At 46.0% G+C, this 19841-nt stretch overlaps 1 protein-coding gene across 1 annotated transcript in view; it reads left to right on the top strand.

Annotated features, from left to right (window-relative positions):
• The window catches only part of RNFT2 (ring finger protein, transmembrane 2), a 102874-nt gene that overhangs the window by 11443 nt on the left and 71590 nt on the right, over positions 1-19841 (top strand). The window contains exons 4-5 of the mRNA XM_038763373.1: positions 5981-6057; positions 13036-13136. Of these exons, the coding sequence (XP_038619301.1) occupies positions 5981-6057; positions 13036-13136 (178 nt within the window). The remainder of the gene's footprint in view (positions 1-5980; positions 6058-13035; positions 13137-19841) is intronic.

The raw sequence follows: 19841 nt of genomic DNA, 5'->3' as shown, positions 1-19841 counted from the left end.
CCATCATTATTATTATTATTATCATCCTCTCCCCAGCGCTCTGCACACATTAAGCTCTCGTTAGATACGACTGACTCTTTGTTATAATAATATTAGATATGTTATGATTTATTTATTACTAATCATAATAATAATAATTGTGGTATTTGTTAAGCGCTGACTATGTGCCCGGCACTGTACTAAGCACTGGGGTGGATACACGTGAATCGGATTGGATACAGTCCCCGTCCCACGTGGGGCTCACAATCCGGCACGTAATACTGGCAGCAGCCTGGCGTAGCGGATGGAGCCCGTGCATGGGATTCAGAAGGTCATGGGTTCTAATCCCGGTTCCACCATTCATTCAGTCGTATTTATTGAGCGCTTACTGTGTGCAGAACACTGTACTAAGCGCTTGGGAAGTCCAAGTTGGCAACATCTAGAGATGGTCCCTACCCGACAGTCGGCTCACAGTCTACGAGGGGGAGACAGAGAACAAAACCAAACATATTAACAAAATAAAATAAATAGAATAAATATGTACAAATAAATAAATAAATAGAGTAATCAATCAATCAATCAGTCGTATTTATTGAGCGCTTACTGTGTGCAGAGCACTGCTAAGCACTTGGGGAGTACAAGTTGGCAACATATAGAGACGGTCCCTACCCGACAGTGGGCTCACAGTCTAGGAGGGGGAGACAGAGAACAAAACCAAATATATTAACAAAATAAAATAAATAGAGTAAATATGTACAAATAAATAAATAAATAGAGTAATCAATCAATCAATCAATCGTACTTATTGAGCGCTTACTGTGTGCAGAGCACTGTACTAAGTGCTTGGGAAGTCAAAGTTGGCAACGTATAGAGACAGTCCCTACCCAACAGCGGGCTCACAGTCTAGAAGGGGGAGACAGAGAATAAAACCAAACATATTAGCAAAATAAAATAAATAGAATAAATCTGTACAAATAAAATAAATAAATAAATAGAATAATCAATCAATCAATCGTATTTATTGAGCGCTTACTGTGTGCAGAGCTCTGTACTAAGCACTTGGGAAGTCCAAGTTGGCAACAGATAAAGACAGTCCCTACCCGACAGTGGGCTCACAGTCTAGAAGGAGGAGACAGAGAACAAAACCAAACATATTAACAAAATAAAATAAATAGAATAAATATGTACAAATAAAATAAATAAATAAATAGAGTAATAAATCCATACAAACATATATACATATATACAGGTGCCGTGGGGAGGGGAAGGAGGTAAGGCGGGGGGGAAGGAGTGTGGGATGGGATGGCGTGTCTGCTGTGTGGCCTTGGGCAAGTTGCTTCACTTCTCTGGGCATCAGTTTCCTCGTCTGGAAAATGAGGATTAAGACTGTGAGCCCCACATGGGATAGGGACTGTGTCCAATCCAATTCCCTTATATCCCCCCTCCCCTCCCAGTACTTAGTACAGTGCCTGGCACATAGTCAGCGCTTAACAAATACCACAATTATTTTATTGTGATTAGTAATAAATCATAACATAATATCCAGTTTCATTATAACAAAGAGTCAGTCATATCTATTGAGCGCTTAATGTGTGCAGAGAGCACTGAACTAAGCCCTGGGAGAGGACGATAGAACAGGCACATTCTGGCATAGTTCATCGAGCCCGTGCCTGAGAGTCAGAAGGTCACGGGTTCTAATCCTGACTCGGCCACTTGTCTGCTGTGTGACCTTGGGCAAGCCCCTTGACTTCTCTGGGCCTCACTTACCTCATCTGTAAAATGGGGATTGAGACTTTGAGCCCCACGTGGGACAGGGATTGCGTCCAACTCGATCTGAGCCCGCTTCCAGACTGTGAGCCCACTGTTGGGTAGGGACCATCTCTGTGTGTTGCCAACTTGGACTTCCCAAGCGCTTAGTACAGTGCTCTGCACACAGTAAGCGTTCAATAAATACGATTGAATTGGCTTGTTCCATCCCAGCGCTTAGTACAGTGCCTGGCACATAGTAAGCGCTTAACAAATACCAGAATTATCATTATAAATTATATAATATTATATGCATTCATTCAGCCGTATTTATTGAGCGCTTACTGTGTGCAGAGCACTGTCCTAAGCGCTTGGGAAGTACAAGTCGGCAACATCCAGCAACAGGCTCACAGTCTAGAAGGGGCTCACAGCTTAGAAGGGGATTATATAATAATATTATAATAATGCATTATAATAGTCAATCTTATTAAATAATGTTGGTATTTGTTAAGCGCTTACTATGTACCAAGCACTGTTCTAAGCGCTGGGGGTGATACAAGCTAATCAGGTTATAATAATAATAATAATAATGCTGGTATTTGTTAAGCGCTTACTGTGTGCAAAGCACTGTTCTAAGCGCTGGGGGGAACACAAGGAGATGAGGTTGTCCCATGTGGGGCTCACAGTCTTAATTCCCATTTTAAAGATGAGGGAACTGAGGCACAGAGAAGTGAAATGACTTGCCCGAGGTCACACAGCAGACATGTGGGGAGGCGGGATTCGGACCCATGACCTCTGACTCCCAAGCCCGCGCTCTTTCCACTGAGCCACGCTGCTTCACTGGGGCTCACAGCCTTAACCCCCATTTTCCAGATGAGGGAACTGAGGCCCAGAGAAGTGAATAATAATAATAATTATTATGAGGATAGCATTTATTAAGCGCTTACTATGTGCAAAGCACTGTTCTAAGCGCTGGGGAGGTCACAAGGTAATGAGGTTGCCCCACAGGGGGCTCACAGTCTTAACCCCCATTTTCCAGATGAGGGAACTGAGGCCCAGAGAAGTGAAGTGACCTGCCCAAGGTCACACAGCTGACAAGTGGCGGAGCCGGGATTAGAACCCACAACCTCCGACTCCCAAGCCCAGGCTCTTTCCACTGAGGCACGCTGCTGGAGCGACTTGCCCAAGGTCACCCAGTAGACAAGAGAAGCAGAGTGGCTCAGAGGAAAGAGCCCGGGCTTTGGAGTCAGAGGTCATGGGTTCGAATCCCGGCTCCGCCAATTGTCAGCTGTGTGACTTTGGGCAAGTCACTTCACTTCTCTGTGCCCCAGTTCCCTCATCTGTACAATGGGGATGAAGACTGGGAGCCCCCTGTGGGACAACTGGATTGCCTTGTAACCTCCCCAGCGCTTAGAACAGTGCTTTGCACATAGTAAGTGCTTAATAAATGCTATTATTATTATTATTATTATTATTAGAACAGTGCTTTGCACTTAGTAAGAGCTTAGCAAATGCCATCTTTACCGAGGTCAATGAAGTCTCTTCTTTTCTCTGTGCCTCAGTTCCCTCATCTGTAAAATGGGGACTGAGACTGCGAGCCCCACGGGGGGCAGGGACCGTATCCAATCTGATTAACTTGCATTAAAGCAGAGAAGCAGCGTGGCTCAGTGGAAAGAGCCTGGGCTTTGAAGTCAGAGGTCATGGGTTCGAATCCCGGCTCCGCCAATTGTCAGCTGTGTGACTTTGGGCAAGTCACTTCACTTCTCTGTGCCCCAGTTCCCTCATCTGTACAATGGGGATGAAGACTGGGAGCCCCCTGTGGGACAACTGGATTGCCTTGTAACCTCTCCAGCGCTTAGAACAGTGCTTTGCACATAGTAAGCGCTTAATAAATGCCATTATTATTATTATTATTAGAACAGTGCTTTGCACATAGTAAGAGCTTAGCAAATGCCATCTTTACCGAGGTCAATGAAGTCTCTTCTTTTCTCTGTGCCTCAGTTCCCTCATCTGTAAAATGGGGACTGAGACTGCGAGCCCCACGGGGGACAGGGACCGTATCCAATCTGATTAACTTGCATTAAAGCAGAGAAGCAGCGTGGCTCAGTGGAAAGAGCCTGGGCTTTGGAGTCAGAGGGCATGGGTTCGAATCCCGGCTCCGCCAATTGTCAGCTGTGTGAGTTTGGGCAACTCACTTCACTTCTCTGTGCCCCAGTTCCCTCATCTGTACAATGGGGATGAAGACTGGGAGCCCCCTGTGGGACAACTGGATTGCCTTGTAACCTCCCCAGCGCTTAGAACAGTGCTTTGCACATAGTAAGCGCTTAATAAATGCCATTATTATTATTATTAGAACAGTGCTTTGCACATAGTAAGAGCTTAGCAAATGCCATCTTTACCGAGGTCAATGAAGTCTCTTCTTTTCTCTGTGCCTCAGTTCCCTCATCTGTAAAATGGGGACTAAGACGGCGAGCCCCACGGGGGACAGGGACCGTATCCAATCTGATTAACTTGCATTAAAGCAGAGAAGCAGCGTGGCTCAGTGGAAAGAGCCTGGGCTTTGGAGTCAGAGGTCATGGGTTCGAATCCCGGCTCCGCCAATTGTCAGCTGTGTGACTTTGGGCAAGTAACTTCACTTCTCTGTGCCCCAGTTCCCTCATCTGTACAATGGGGATGAAGACTGGGAGCCCCCTGTGGGACAACTGGATTGCCTTGTAACCTCCCCAGCGCTTAGAACAGTGCTTTGCACATAGTAAGCGCTTAATAAATGCCATTATTATTATTATTAGAACAGTGCTTTGCACATAGTAAGAGCTTAGCAAATGCCATCTTTACCGAGGTCAATGAAGTCTCTTCTTTTCTCTGTGCCTCAGTTCCCTCATCTGTAAAATGGGGACTGAGACTGCGAGCCCCACGGGGGACAGGGACCGTATCCAATCTGATTAACTTGCATTAAAGCAGAGAAGCAGCGTGGCTCAGTGGAAAGAGCCTGGGCTTTGGAGTCAAAGGTCATGGGTTCAAATCCTGGCTCCACCAACCGTCAGCTGTGTGATTTTGGGCAAGTCACTTCACTTCTCTGTGCCCCAGTTCCCTCATCTGTACAATGGGGATAAAGACTGGGAGCCCCCTGTGGGACAACTGGATTGCCTTGTAACCTCCCCAGCGCTTAGAACAGTGCTTTGCACATAGTAAGTGCTTAATAAATGCCATTATTATTATTATTATTATTATTAGAACAGTGCTTTGCACATAGTAAGAGCTTAGCAAATGCCATCTTTACCGAGGTCAATGAGCCGTCATCATCATCATCATCATCCATGGTATTTGACGAGCGGCCTGGCGTGGGGGCCGGAGCCCGGTCCTGGGGGCTCAGAAGGCCATGGGTTCTAATCCCGACTCTGCCCCTTCCCTGCTGTGTGACCTTGGGCAAGTCACTTTATGTCTCCGGGCCTCAGTCACCTCACCTTTAAAATGGGGATGGAGACTGGGAGCCCCACAGGACACAGGGACTGTTCCCCACCCCATTTGCTTGTATCTACCCCAGCGCTTAGTACAGTGCCTGGCCCGCAGGAAGCAGCGTGGCTCAGTGGAAAGAGCCCGGGTTTGGGAGTCGGCGGTCATGGGTTCGAATCCCGACTGCCACATGTCGGCTGTGTGACCCTGGGCAAGTCACTTAACTTCTCTGGGCCTCGGTGATCTCATCTGGAAAATGGGGATCGACTGTGAGCCCCCCGTGGGGCAACCTGATCACCTTGTATCCCCCCCGCCCCAGCGCTTAGAAGCAGCGTGGCTCAGTGGGAAAGAGCCTGGGCTTTGGAGTCAGAGGTCATGGGTTCAAATCCCGGCTCCACCACTTGTCAGCTGGGTGACTTTGGGCAAGTCACTTCACTTCTCTGGGCCTCAGTTCCCTCATCTGGAAAATGGGGATGAAGACTGTGAGCCCCACGTGGGACAACCTCATCACCTTGTATCCTCCCAGCGCTTAGAACAGTGCTTTGCACGTAGTAAGAGCTTAATAAATGCCATCATTATTATTATTATTAGAACAGTGCTTTGCACATAGTAAGTGCTTAATAAATCCCATCATTATTATTATTATTATTATTAGAACAGTGCTTTGCACGTAGTAAGCGCTTAATAAATGCCATCATTATTATTATTATTATTATTAGAACAGTGCTTTGCATGTAGTAAGCGCTTAACCAATGCCATTATGATTATTATCTTTATCGTTGTTATTATTCTGCATTCCCAGGCATCGCCGTGTGCATCGGGATGGCCAGCACTTTCGCCTACGCAAATTCCACGCTCCGCGAGCAGGTGTCCCTGAAGGTGAGTCCGGTCAAACCCCGCTGGGTCCCGGGAATTTCCCAAGGTCTCGGCCTGACCTTGACCCCAGGATGACCCAAGCCTCCTCCTCCCTGCCCTTCCCCTTTTGTACTTCCCAAGCGCTTAGTCCAGTGCTCTGCACGTAGTAAGCGCTCAATAAATACGATTGATTGATTGATTGATTGATTCCCCGCCTCTGCTTTTCTGGCCAGAGCGGCTGGACTCCCTTCTAGCCCTCCTTTTTAATCAATCAATCAATCAATTGTATTTATTGAGCGCTTACTGTGGGCAGAGCACTGGACTAAGCGCTTGGGAAGTCCAAGTTGGCAACATATAGAGACAGGCCCTACCCTACAGTGGGCTCACAGTCTAAAACGGGGAGACAGAGAATCAATCAATCAATCAATCGTATTTATCGAGCGCTTACTGTGCACAGAGCACTGGACTAAGCGCTTGGGAAGTCCAAGTTGGCAACATCTAGAGACAGGCCCTACCCTACAGTGGGCTCACAGTCTAAAAGGGGGAGACAGAGAATCAATTAATCAATCAATCAATCGTATTTATCGAGCGCTTACTGTGCGCAGAGCACTGGACTAAGCGCTTGGGAAGTCCAAGCTGGCAACATCTAGAGACAGGCCCTACCCAACAGTGGGCTCACAGTCTAAAAGGGGGAGACAGAGAACAAAACCAAACATACTAAATAAATATTAAATAAATAAAATAAATAGAATAGATATGTACAAGTGAAGTAAATAAATATATAAATATACATAAATATTCATTACGTGCTTACTACGTGCCAGCTGCTCTAATAATAATGTTGGTATTTGTTAAGCGTTTACTATATGCCAGGCACTTCTCTAAGCGCTGGGCTTGATTCAAGGTAATCAGGTTGTCCCCCGCGGGGCTCACAGTCTTCATCCCCATTTTCCAGATGAGGGAACTGAGGCGCAGAGAAGTGAAGTGACTTGCCTAAAGTCACACAGCTGACAAGTGTGACAAGTTGACAGAGAAGCAGCGTGGCTCAGTGGAAAGAGCCCGGGCTTGGGAGCCAGAGGTCATGGGTTCTAATCCCGGCTCTGCCACTTGTCAGCTGTGTGACTTTGGGCATGTCACTTCACTTCTCTGGGCCTCAGTTCCCTCGTCTGTAAAATGGGGATGAAGACTGTCAACCCCATTCATTCAATCGTATTTGAATTCTTCTAGACTGTGAGCCCGCTGTTGGGTGGGGACCGTCTCTATATGTTGCCAACTTGGACTTCCCAAGCGCCTAGTACAGTGCTCTGCACACAGTAAGCGCTCAATAAATACGATTGAATGAATGAGTGAATTAATATTTATTGAGCGCTTACTGTGTGCAGAGCACTGTACTAGACGCTTGGGAAGTACAAGTTGGCAACATATAGAGACGGTCCCTACCCACCAGCGGGCTCACGGGACAACCTGATTACCTTGTATCTACCCCAGTGCTTAGAACAGTGCTTGGCCTGCTTGGCCCCTCGTCCCCCTCTCTATCCCCCCCATCTTACCTCCTTCCCTTCCCCACAGCACCTGTATATATGGATATATGTTTGTACAGATTTATTACTCTATTTATTTTACTTGTACATATCTATTCTATTGATTTTATTTTGTTAGTATGTTTGGTTTTGTTCTCTGTCTCCCCCTTTTAGACTGGGAGCCCACTGTTGGGTAGGGATCGTCTCTATATGTTGCCAACTTGGACTTCCCAAGCGCTTAGTCCAGTGCTCTGCACACAGTAAGCGCTCAATAAATACGATTGATTGATTGGCACATATTAAGCGCTTAACAAATCAATCAATCAATCAATCATATTTATTGAGCGCTTACTATGTGCAGAGCACTGTACTAAGCGCTTGGGAAATACAAACTGGCAACATATAGAGACAGTCCCTACCCAACATTGGGCTCACAGTCTAAAAGGGGGAGACAGAGAACAAAACCAAACATACTAACAAAATAAAATAAATAGAAATGCCATCATCATTATTATTATTAAGTGGCGGAACCGGGATTAGAATCCATGACCTCGGACTCCCAAGCCCGGGCTCTTGCCACTGACCTGCGCTGCTTCTCAAGCGCCGGGGTGGAGAACAGCAAACCGGATTGCACACAATCCCGATTCCAGGCTCAATCCCCGTTTTCCAGATGAGGTCACCGAAGCCCAGAGAAGTGAAGTGACTGGCCCAAAGTCACCCAGCAGACTTGTGGCGGAGGCGGGATTAGAACCCATGACCTTTCTAGAACTTCCCTTAGAACTTCCTGCCTGGAATTTCAGTCACTGGTATTCATTGAGCGCTTACGGTGTACAGAGCACTGTACTGAGCGCCGGGGAGAGTATGCTACAACAGAGTTGGGAGAATTTATGGACCGTGTTTATCTTTCATGAGACTTTTGTCTTCTCAATACCCATGTGAGGAAAGGAGGGAGGGGAGTATGCTTCCTACTATGTGAAGCAGCATGGCTCAGTGGAAAGAGCCCGGGCTTGGGAGTCAGAGGTCTTGGGTTCAAATCCTGCCTCCGCCAATTGTCAGCTGTGTGACTTTGGGCAAGTCACTTCACTTCTCTGGGCCTCAGATATCTCATCTGTAAAATGGGGACTAAGACAGTGAGCCCCCCATGGGACAGCCTGATCACCCTGTAACCTCCCCAGTGCTTAGAACAGTGCTTTGCACATAGTAAGCGCTTAATAAATGCCATCATTATTTTTATTATTATCAATACCGGCTCCACCACTTGTCAGCTTTGTGACTTTGGGCAGGTCACCTTAACTTCTCTGAGCCTCAGTGACCTCATCTGTAAAATGGGGATGAAGACTGTGAGGCCCGTGTGGGACAACCTGATCACCTTGTATCCCCCCAGCGCTTAGAACAGTGCTTTGCACATAGTAAGCGCTTAATAATAATAATAATAATAATAATGGCATTTATTAAGCACTTAGAGAAGCAGCGTGGCTCAGTGGAAAGCGCCCAGGCTTTGGAGTCAGAGGTCATGGGTTCAAATCCCAGCTCCACCACTTAGCTGTGTGACTTTGGGCAAGTCACTTAACTTCTCTGGGCCTCAGTGACCTCATCTGGAAAATGGGGATTAAGACTGTGAGCCCCACATGGGACAACCTGATCACCTTGTATCCTCCCCAGTGCTTTGCACATAGTAAGCGCTTAACAAATGCCATTATTATTATTATTATTATTATTATTATTATTATTATTATGTGCAAATCACCGTTCTAAGCGCTGGGGAGGTTACAAGGCGATCAGGTTGTCCCACGGGGGGCTTCACAGTCTTAATCCCCATTTTACAGATGAGGTCACTGAGGCACAGAGAAGTGAAGTGACTTGCCCAAAGCCACACAGCTGACAATTGGTAACAAATGCCATCATTATCATTATTATTGTTATAACGAGATGGCGCGTGGCCTTCAGAGCTGCGCCTGGAGACGGTATTAATTGAGCGATTACTGAAACCACAGTCAGGTTTATTCTGCGAAAGTCATGACATCATCCCATTCCTGCCGGAATTCCCCTGGGAAGCCTGCCATCCCTTCGGGAAGAGAAGCAGCTCGGCCTCGTGGAAAGAGCCCGGGCCCGGGAGGGGGTCAGATGACCTGGGTTCGAATTCCCGCTCCGCTGCTTGTCTGCGATGTGACCTTGAACAAGTCACTTTTTCTGAGCCTCAGTTTCTTCCTCCGTAAAGTGGAAATTTTTAAATAGCATTTATTAAGCGCTTACTATGTGCAAAACACTGTTCTAAGCTCTGGGGAGGTTACACGGTGATCAGGTTGTCCCATGGGGGGCTCCCTGTCTTAATCCCCATTTTACAGATGAGGGAACTGAGGCGTAGAGAAGTGAAGCATATCTATTCTATTTATTTTATTTTGTTAGTATGTTTGGTTTTGTTCTCTGTGTCCCCATTCTAGACTGTGAGCCCACTGTTGGGTAGGGACTGTCTCTATGTGTTGCCAACTTGTACTTCCCAAGCGCTTAGTACAGTGCTCTGCACATAGTAAGCGCTCAATAAATACGATTGATTGATTGATTCCCAGACTGAGCCCCTTCCTTCCTGTCCCCCTCGTCCCCCTCTCCATCCCCCCTGTCTTACCTCCTTCCGTTCCCCACAGCACCTGTATATATATATATATATATACATATATATATATGTACATATTTATTACTCTATTTATTTATTTTACTTGTACATATCTATTCTATTTATTTTATTTTGTTAGTATGTTTGGTTTTGTTCTCTGTCTCCCCCTTTTAGACTGTGAGCCCACTGTTGGGTAGGGACTGTCTCTATATGTTGCCAACTTGTACTTCCCAAGCGCTTAGTACAGTGCTCTGCACACAGTAAGCGCTCAGTAAATACGATTGATTGATTGATTCCCAGACTGAGCCCCCTCCTTCCTGTCCCCCTCGTCCCCCCTCCATCCCCCCCGTCTTACCTCCTTCCCTTCCCCACAGCACCTGTATATATATATATATATATATATATATATATATATATATATATTTATTACTCTATTTATTTATTTTACTTGTACATATCTATTCTATTTATTTTATGTTGTTAGTATGTTTGGTTTTGTTGTCTGTCTCCCCCTTTTAGACTGTGAGCCCACTGTTGGGTAGGGACTGTCTCTATATGTTGCCAATTTGTACTTCCCAAGCGCTTAGTACAGTGCTCTGCACATAGTAAGCACTCAATAAATACAATTGATGATGATGATGATGATGATGAAGCGACCTGCCCAAAGTCACCCAGCTGACAAGTGGCGGAGCCGGGTTTTGAACCCATGACCTCCGACTCCAAAGCCCGGGCTCTTTCCACTGAGCCACGCTGCTTCTCCTGTTCTCCCCAGACTGTGTGTCTGATGAGGAATAGACACCATGTCCGACCTGATTATCTTGAATCAATCACGGCGCTTGGCACGTAGTAAGCGCATAATAAAAAAAATAATAGTAATAATGGTATTTGTTGAGCACTTACTATGTGCCAGACACAGTACTAAATGCCGGGGTAGATACAAGATAATTGGACAGAATCCCCATCCCACATGGGGTTCACAGTCTTAATCTCCATTTTACAGATGAGATAACTGAGGCCCAGAGAAGTGAGGTGACTGCTCTGCACACAGTAAGCACTCAATACGATTGATTGATTGATTGATTGATTGATTGATTGTCCAAGGTCACACAATAGACGCAGCAGGCTTGAGGTGAAGCTAGAGTTAGAACCCAGGTCTTCCGACTCGCAAGCCTGGGAGCTAGTGAAGCAGCGTGGCTCAGTGGAAAGCGCCTGGGTTTAGGAGTCAGAGGTCATGGGTTCAAATCCCGGCACCGCCACTTGTCAGCTGTGTGACTTTGGGCAAGTCACTTCACTTCTCTGGGCCTCAGTTCCCTCATCTGGAAAATGGGGATGAAGACTGGGAGCCCAGTGTGGGACCCTGATTACCTTGTATCTCCTCCTGCGCTTAGAACAGTGCATGGCACATAGTAAGCACTTAACAAATGCCATCATTATTATTATTATTATTATTATTACTATTATAGAAAGCGCTTAACAAGTACCATAATGAGTGAATTAATTAGGAATCAATCAATTGTATTTATTGAGCGCTTCCTTTGTGCAGAGCACTGTACTAAGCGCTTGGGAAGTACAAGTTGGCCACATACGGAGAAGCTTTGGAGTCAGAGGTCAGGGGTTCAAATCCCGGCTCTGCCACTTGTCAGCTGTGTGACTTCAGGCAAGTCACTTAACTTCTCTGTGCCTCAGTTCCCTCATCTGTAAAATGGGGATTAAGACTGTGAGCCCCCCGTGGGACAACCTGATCACCTTGTAACCTCCCCAGTGCTTAGAACAGTGCTTTGCACATAGTAAGCGCTTAATAAATGCCATTATTATTATTATATGAAGGAATCCCAGCTCTTCCAATTGTCAGTAGGAAGGCAGGGCCTTTCCAGAGTCATCGGATGCCGCTCCTCGATAGCTTAGAACAGTGCTTGGCACATAGTAAGCGCTTAATAAATGCTATTAAAAAAAAAAAACGGCTCATCATCCCCCCGCGCCTGGGGCGGCCGGTCGAGAGCGGAGGACACGGTCATTCATTCATTCATTCATTCAATCGTATTTATTGAGCGCTTACTGTGTGCAGAGCACTGTACTAAGCGCTTGGGAAGTCCAAGTTGGCAACATTTGAAGGAATCCCGGCTCTTCCAGTTGTCAATAGGAAGGCAGGGCCTTTCCAGAGTCATCGGGTGCCGCTCCTCAGTAGCTTAGAACAGTGCTTGGCACATAGTAAGCGCTTAATAAATGCTATTAAAAAAAAAAAAAACGGCTCATCATCCCCCCACGGCCAGGGCGTCCGGTCGAGAGCAGAGGACATGGTCATTTATTCATTCATTCATTCATTCAATTGTATTTATTGAGCGCTTACCGTGTGCAGAGCACTGTACTAAGCGCTTGGGAAGTCCAAGTTGGCAACATATAGAGACGGTCCCTACCCAACAACGGGCTCACGGCCTAGAAGGGGGAGACAGACAACAAAACAAAACATGTGGACAAGTGTCATGCTTATTGAGCACTTACTGTCTCTATATGTTGCCAACTTGGACTTCCCAAGCGCTTAGTACAGTGCTCTGCACACAGTAAGCGCTCAATAAATACGATTGATGATGATGATGATGATGATGTGCGGAGCGCTTGGGAGAGTCGGACGACAGCGAGGCGTCTCTTGGTCGCCGGCCGCTGCCCGGGTCGGGTTCGGACGCACTTTTAGACTGTGAGCCCACCGTTGGGTAGGGACCGTCTCTATATGTTGCCAACTTGGACTTCCCAAGCGCTTAGTCCAGTGCCCTGGACACAGTAAGCGCTCGATAAATACGATTGATTGATTCCTAATTAATTCACTCATTGCTTTCTACAACAGTAATACGATTGATCGATTGCTTTGCGGGGCAGGAGAAGAGGTCGGTGCTCGTCACCTTCTGGATCTTGGCCTTCCTGTCGGGAAACACCCTGTACGTTCTCTACACGTTCAGCTCCCAGCCGCTGTATAACAGGTGAGCCCGAGGCAGGGGACTGACGGGGTTGGAGGAGGGAATGGGACGGTGGGGGCTGGGGGAGGCGGATGGCGGGCAGGGAGGGCACCCCACACCCCCCGGGTAGCTTTTCCCACATGATAACCGTGGTATTTACTAAGCGCCAGGCACAGCAGGGAAATCAGAAGGTCATCAGTTAGACCGTGAGCCCACCGTTGGGTAGGGACCGTCTCTATATGTTGCCAATTTGTACTTCCCAGGCCCTTAGTACAATGCTCTGCACACAGTAAGCGCTCAATAAATACGATTGATGATGATTGATGATGATGTTGGGTAGGGATTGTCTCTATGTGTTGCCAATTTGTACTTCCCAAGCCCTTAGTACAATGCTCTGCACACAGTAAGCGCTCAATAAATACGATTGATGATGATTGATGATGATGTTGGGTAGGGACTGTCTCTAGGTGTTGCCAACTTGGACTTCCCAAGTGCTTAGTACAGTGCTCTGCACACAGTAAGCGCTCAATAAATACGATTGATGATGATTGATGATGATGTTGGGTAGGGACTGTCTCTAGGTGTTGCCAACTTGGACTTCCCAAGCGCTTAGTCCAGTGCTCTGCACCCAGTAAGCGCTCAATAAATGCGATTGATGATGATTGATGATGATGTTGGGTAGGGACTGTCTCTATGTGTTGCCAACTTGGACTTCCCAAGCACTGAGTGCAGTGCTCTGCACACAGTAAGCGCTCAATAAATACGATTGATGATGATTGATGATGATGATGGGTAGGGACTGTCTCTATGTGTTGCCAATTTGTACTTCCCAAGCGCTTAGTACAGTGCTCTGCACACAGGAAGCGCTCAATAAATACGATTGATGATGATTGATGATGATGTTGGGTAGGGACTGTCTCTATGTGTTGCCAACTTGGACTTCCCAAGCGCTGAGTACAGTGCTCTGCACACAGTAAGCGCTCAATAAATACGATTGATGATGATTGATGATGATGTTGGGTAGGGACTGTCTCTATGTGTTGCCAACTTGGACTTCCCAAGCGCTTAGTACAGTGCTGTGCACACAGTAAGCGCTCAATAAATACGATTGATGATGATTGATGATGATGTTGGGTAGGGACCGTCTCTATGTGTTGCCAATTTGTACTTCCCAAGCGCTTAGTACAGTGCTCTGCACACAGGAAGCGCTCAATAAATACGATTGATGATGATTGATGATGATGTTGGGTAGGGACTGTCTCGAGGTGTTGCCAACTTGGACTTCCCAAGCGCTGAGTGCAGTGCTCTGCACACAGTAAGCGCTCAATAAATGCGATTGATGATGATTGATGATGATGTTGGGTAGGGACTGTCTCTAGGTGTTGCCACCTTGGACTTCCCAAGCGCTTAGTACAGTGCTCTGCACACAGTAAGCGCTCAATAAATACGATTGATGATGATTGATGATGATGTTGGGTAGGGACTGTCTCTATATGTTGCCAATTTGTACTTCCCAAGCGCTGAGTACAGTGCTCTGCACACAGTAAGCGCTCAATAAATGCGATTGATGATGATTGATGATGATGTTGGGTAGGGACTGTCTCTATGTGTTGCCAACTTGGACTTCCCAAGCGCTTAGTCCAGTGCTCTGCACACAGTAAGCGCTCAATAAATGCGATTGATGATGATTGATGATGATGTTGGGTAGGGACTGTCTCTATATGTTGCCAATTTGGACTTCCCAAGCGCTTAGTACAGTGCTCTGCACACAGTAAGCGCTCAATAAATACGATTGATGATGATTGATGATGATGTTGGGTAGGGACTGTCTCTATGTGTTGCCAACTTGGACTTCCCAAGCGCTTAGTCCAGTGCTCTGCACACAGTAAGCGCTCAATAAATGCGATTGATGATGATTGATGATGGTGTTGGGTAGGGACTGTCTCTATGTGTTGCCAACTTGGACTTCCCAAGCGCTTAGTACAGTGCTCTGCACACAGGAAGCGCTCAATAAATACGATTGATAATGATTGATGATGATGTTGGGTAGGGACTGTCTCTATATGTTGCCAATTTGTACTTCCCAAGCGCTGAGTACAGTGCTCTGCACACAGTAAGCGCTCAATAAATACGATTGATGATGATTGATGATGATGTTGGGTAGGGACTGTCTCTATGTGTTGCCAACTTGGACTTCCCAAGCGCTTAGTACAGTGCTCTGCACACAGGAAGCGCTCAATAAATACGATTGATGATGATTGATGATGATGTTGGGTAGGGACTGTCTCTATATGTTGCCAATTTGTACTTCCCAAGCGCTGAGTACAGTGCTCTGCACACAGTAAGCGCTCAATAAATACAATTGATGATGATTGATGATGATGTTGGGTAGGGATTGTCTCTATATGTTGCCAATTTGTACTTCCCAAGCGCTTAGTACAGTGCTCTGCACACAGTAAGCGCTCAATAAATACGATTGATGATGATGATGGTCTAATTCCATCTGCCGGGTGACCGAGGGCCAGTCACTTGGCTTCTCTGGGCCTCAGGGACCTCATCTGGAAAATGGGGATGGAGGCGGTGAGCCCCACAGGGGACGGGGGGCTGTGTCCGACCCGATTTGCTTGTATTCATTCATTCAGACGTATTTATGGAGCGCTTACTGTGTGCAGAGCACTGGACTAAGCGCTTGGGAAGTACAAGTTGGCAACATATAGAGACGGTCCCTACCCGACAACGGGCTCACAGTCTAGAAGGGGGAGACAGACAACAAAATAAGTAGACAGGTGTCAATAATAATAATAATGGCGTTTATTAAGCACTTACTATGTGCAAAGCACTGTTCTAAGCGCTGGGGAGGTTACAAGGTGATCAGGTTGTCCCATGGGGGCTCACAGTCTTAATCCCCATTTTACAGATGAGGGAACTGAGGCACAGAGAAGTGAAGTGACTTGCCCAAAGTCACACAGCTGACAATTGGCGGAGCTGGGATTTGAACTCATGACCTCTGACGTCAAAGCCCAGGCTCTTTCCACTGAGCCACGCTGCTTCTCTACCGTCAGAATATGTTGCCAATTTGTACTGCCCAAGTGCTTAGTACAGTGCTCTGGACACAGTAAGTGCCCAATAAATACGATTGATCGAATGAATGAATGAATCAGAATAAATAGAATTATAGCTATATACGCATCGTTAATAAAATAGAGTTATAAATATGGACAAATCAATCAATCAGTCAATCGTATTTATTGAGCGCTTAATGTGTGCAGAGCACTGGACTAAGCGCTTGGGAAGTCCAAGTTGGCAACATATAGAGACGGACCCTACCCAACAGCAGGCTCACAGTCTAGAAGGGGGAGACAGACAACAAAATAAGTAGACAGGTGTCAATACCATCAGAATATGTTGCCAGTTTGTACTGCCCAAGCGCTTAGTACAGTGCTCTGGACACAGTAGGTGCCCAATAAATACGATTGATCGAATGAATGAATGAATCAGAATAAATAGAATTATAGCTATATATGCATCGTTAATAAAGTAGAGTTATAAATATGGACAAATCAATCAATCAATCGTATTTATTGAGCGCTTACTGTGTGCAGAGCACTGGACTAAGCGCTTGGGAAGTACAAGTTGGCAACATATGGAGACGGTCCCTACCCAACAACGGGCTCACAGTCTAGAAGGGGGAGACAGACAACAAAATAAGTAGACAGGTGTCAATACCATCAGAATATGTTGCCAGTTTGTACTGCCCAAGCGCTTAGTACAGTGCTCTGGACACAGTAAGTGCCCAATAAATACGATTGATCAAATGAATGAATGAATCAGAATAAATAGAATTATAGCTATATATGCATCATTAATAAAATAGAGTTATAAATACGGACAAATCAATCAATTAATCGTATTTATTGAGCGCTTACTGTGTGCAGAGCACTGGACTAAGCGCTTGGGAAGTCCAAGTTGGCAACATATAGAGATGGTCCCTACCCAACAATGGGCTCACAGTCTAGAAGGGGGAGACAGATAACAAAATAAGTAGAGAGGTGTCAATCAATACCATCAGAATATGTTGCCAATTTGTACTGCCCAAGCGCTTAGTACAGTGCTCTGGACACAGTAGGTGCCCAATAAATACGATTGATTGAATGAATGAATGAATCAGAATAAATAGAATTATAGCTATATATGCATCGTTAATAAAATAGTTATAAATATGGACAAATCAATCAATCAGTCAATCGTATTTATTGAGCGCTTACTGTGTGTAGAGCACCGGACTAAGAGCTTGGGAAGTACAAGTCGGCAACATATACAGACGGTCCCTACCCAACAACGGGCTCACAGTCTAGAAGGGGGAGACAGACAACAAAATAAGTAGACAGGTGTCAATACCATCAGAATATGTTGCCAACTTGTACTTCCCAAGCGCTTAGTACAGTGCTCTGGACACAATAAGTGCCCAATAAATACGATTGATCGAATGAATGAATGAATGAATCAGAATAAATAGAATTATAGCTATATATGCATCGTTAATAAAATAGAGTTATAAATATGGACAAATCAATCAATCAGTCAATCGTATTTATTGAGCGCTTACTGTGTGCAGAGCACTGGACTAAGCGCTTGGGAAGAACAACTTGGCAATGTATAGAGACGGTCCCTACCCAACAACGGGCTCACAGTCTAGAAGGGGGAGACAGACAACAAAATAAGTAGACAGGTGTCAATCAATACCATCAGAATATGTTGCCAATTTGTACTTCCCAAGCGCTTAGTACAGTGCTCTGGACACAGTAAGTGCCCAATAAATACGATTGATCGAATGAATGAATCAGAATAAATAGAATTATAGCTATATATGCATCGTTAATAAAATAGAGTTATAAATATGGACAAATCAATCAATCAGTCAGTCGTATTTATTGAGCGCTTACTGTGTGCAGAGCACTGGACTAAACGCTTGGGAAGTCCAGGTTGGCGACATATAGAGACGGTCCCTACCTAACAGTGGGCTCATAGTCTAGACGACAAATATACACAAGTGAGGTAGGGAGGGAGGGAGGGCGATGGGGAGGGGAGGAAGAGGAGAGGAAAAGGGGGTGCTCAGTCTGGGAAGGCTTCCTGGAGGAGGTGAGCTCTCAGTAGGGCTTGTGTCCACCCCAGCGCTTAGTACAGTGCCTTGCACATAGTAAGCGCTTAACCAGCATAGGAAGCATGGGGAAGCAGCATAGCTCAGGGGAAAGAGCCCGGGCTTTGGAGTCAGAGGTCATGGGTTCAAATCCTGGCTCTGCCACTTGTCAGCTGGGTGACTTTGGGCAAGTCACTTCACTTCTCTGGGCCTCAGTGACCTCATCTGTAAAATGAGGTTGAAGACTGTGAGCCCCACATGGGACAACCTGATCACCTTGTAACCTCCCCAGCGCTTAGAACAATGCTTTGCACATAGTAAGCGCTTAACAAATGCCATTAAAAAAAAAAACCAATACCATAATTACTATTATTATTGCCAATCGCTGAGGCGGATAAAAGCAAATTGAGTCGGACACAGTTTCTGTCAATCAATCAATCAATCGTATTTATTGAGCACTTACTGTGTGCAGAGCACTGTACTAAGCACTTGGGAAGTACAAGTTGGCAACATATAGAGACGGTCCCTACCCAACAGTGGGCTCACAGTCTAGAATTCTAGAAATACGATTCATTCAATTGTATTTATTGAGCGCTTTCTGTGTGCAGAGCTCTCGACTAAGTGCTTGGAAAGTGGTTATCTCATCTGTTAAATTACCTCAGTAATCTCTGGGTCTCAGTTACTTTATCTGTAAAATGGGATTAAGAGCGTGAGCCCCTTGTGGGACAGGGACTGTGTCCAGCCTGATTAACTTAATAGTAACAATGGTGGCATTTATTAAGCGCTTACCATGTGCAAAGCACGGTTCTAAGCACTGGGGAGGTTACAGGGTGATCAGGTTGTCCCACGGGGGGCTCATAGTCTTCATCCCCATTTTCCAGATGAGGTAACTGAGGCCCAGAGAAGTGAAGTGACTTGCCCAAAGTCACACAGCTGACAAGTGGCGGAGCCGGGATTTGAACCCATGACCTCTGACTCCAAAGCCCGGGCTCTTTCCACTGAGCCACGCTGCTTCTCTTGTTTCTACTCCACTGCTTCGACCTTTGCTTGGCATATAGTAAGCGTTTAACAAGTAACGTAATAATAATAATAGTGGTAATAAAAATCATCATCCCGGCTCCTCCACTTGTCTGCTGTGTGACCTCGGGCAAGTCACTTCACTTCTCTGGGCCTCAGTGACCTCATCTGTCCAATGGGGATGGAGACTGTGAGCCCTCCATCGGACAGGGACCGTTTCTGACTTCATCATCAATCGTATTTATTGAGTGCTTACTGTGTGCAGAGCACTGTACTAAGCGCTTGCACTGTACTAAGCGCTTGATTTGCTTGTGTCCATCCCAGTGCTTAGTACAGTGCCTGGCAAGTAGTGAGCGCTTAACAAATACTACAAAAAAAAAAGTGTCATGCTGCTTCTCCTTGGGGCATCCCACCGGTTAGAAAGCCTCGAGTTTACCCTAGGGTTGAAAAGGGGCCAGAGTCATTCAGTCAGTCGTATTTATTGAGCGCTTACTGGGTGCAGAGCACTGTACTATGTGCTTGGGAGAGTCCAATAGAACAGAAATGTTCCCTACCCACAGTGAGCTCATAGTCGA

Source organism: Tachyglossus aculeatus, chromosome 21 (assembly GCF_015852505.1).
Source record: "Tachyglossus aculeatus isolate mTacAcu1 chromosome 21, mTacAcu1.pri, whole genome shotgun sequence".
In the NCBI taxonomy this organism is placed as follows: Eukaryota; Metazoa; Chordata; class Mammalia; order Monotremata; family Tachyglossidae; genus Tachyglossus; species Tachyglossus aculeatus.
This window is presented reverse-complemented; position numbering and strand designations above follow the sequence as displayed.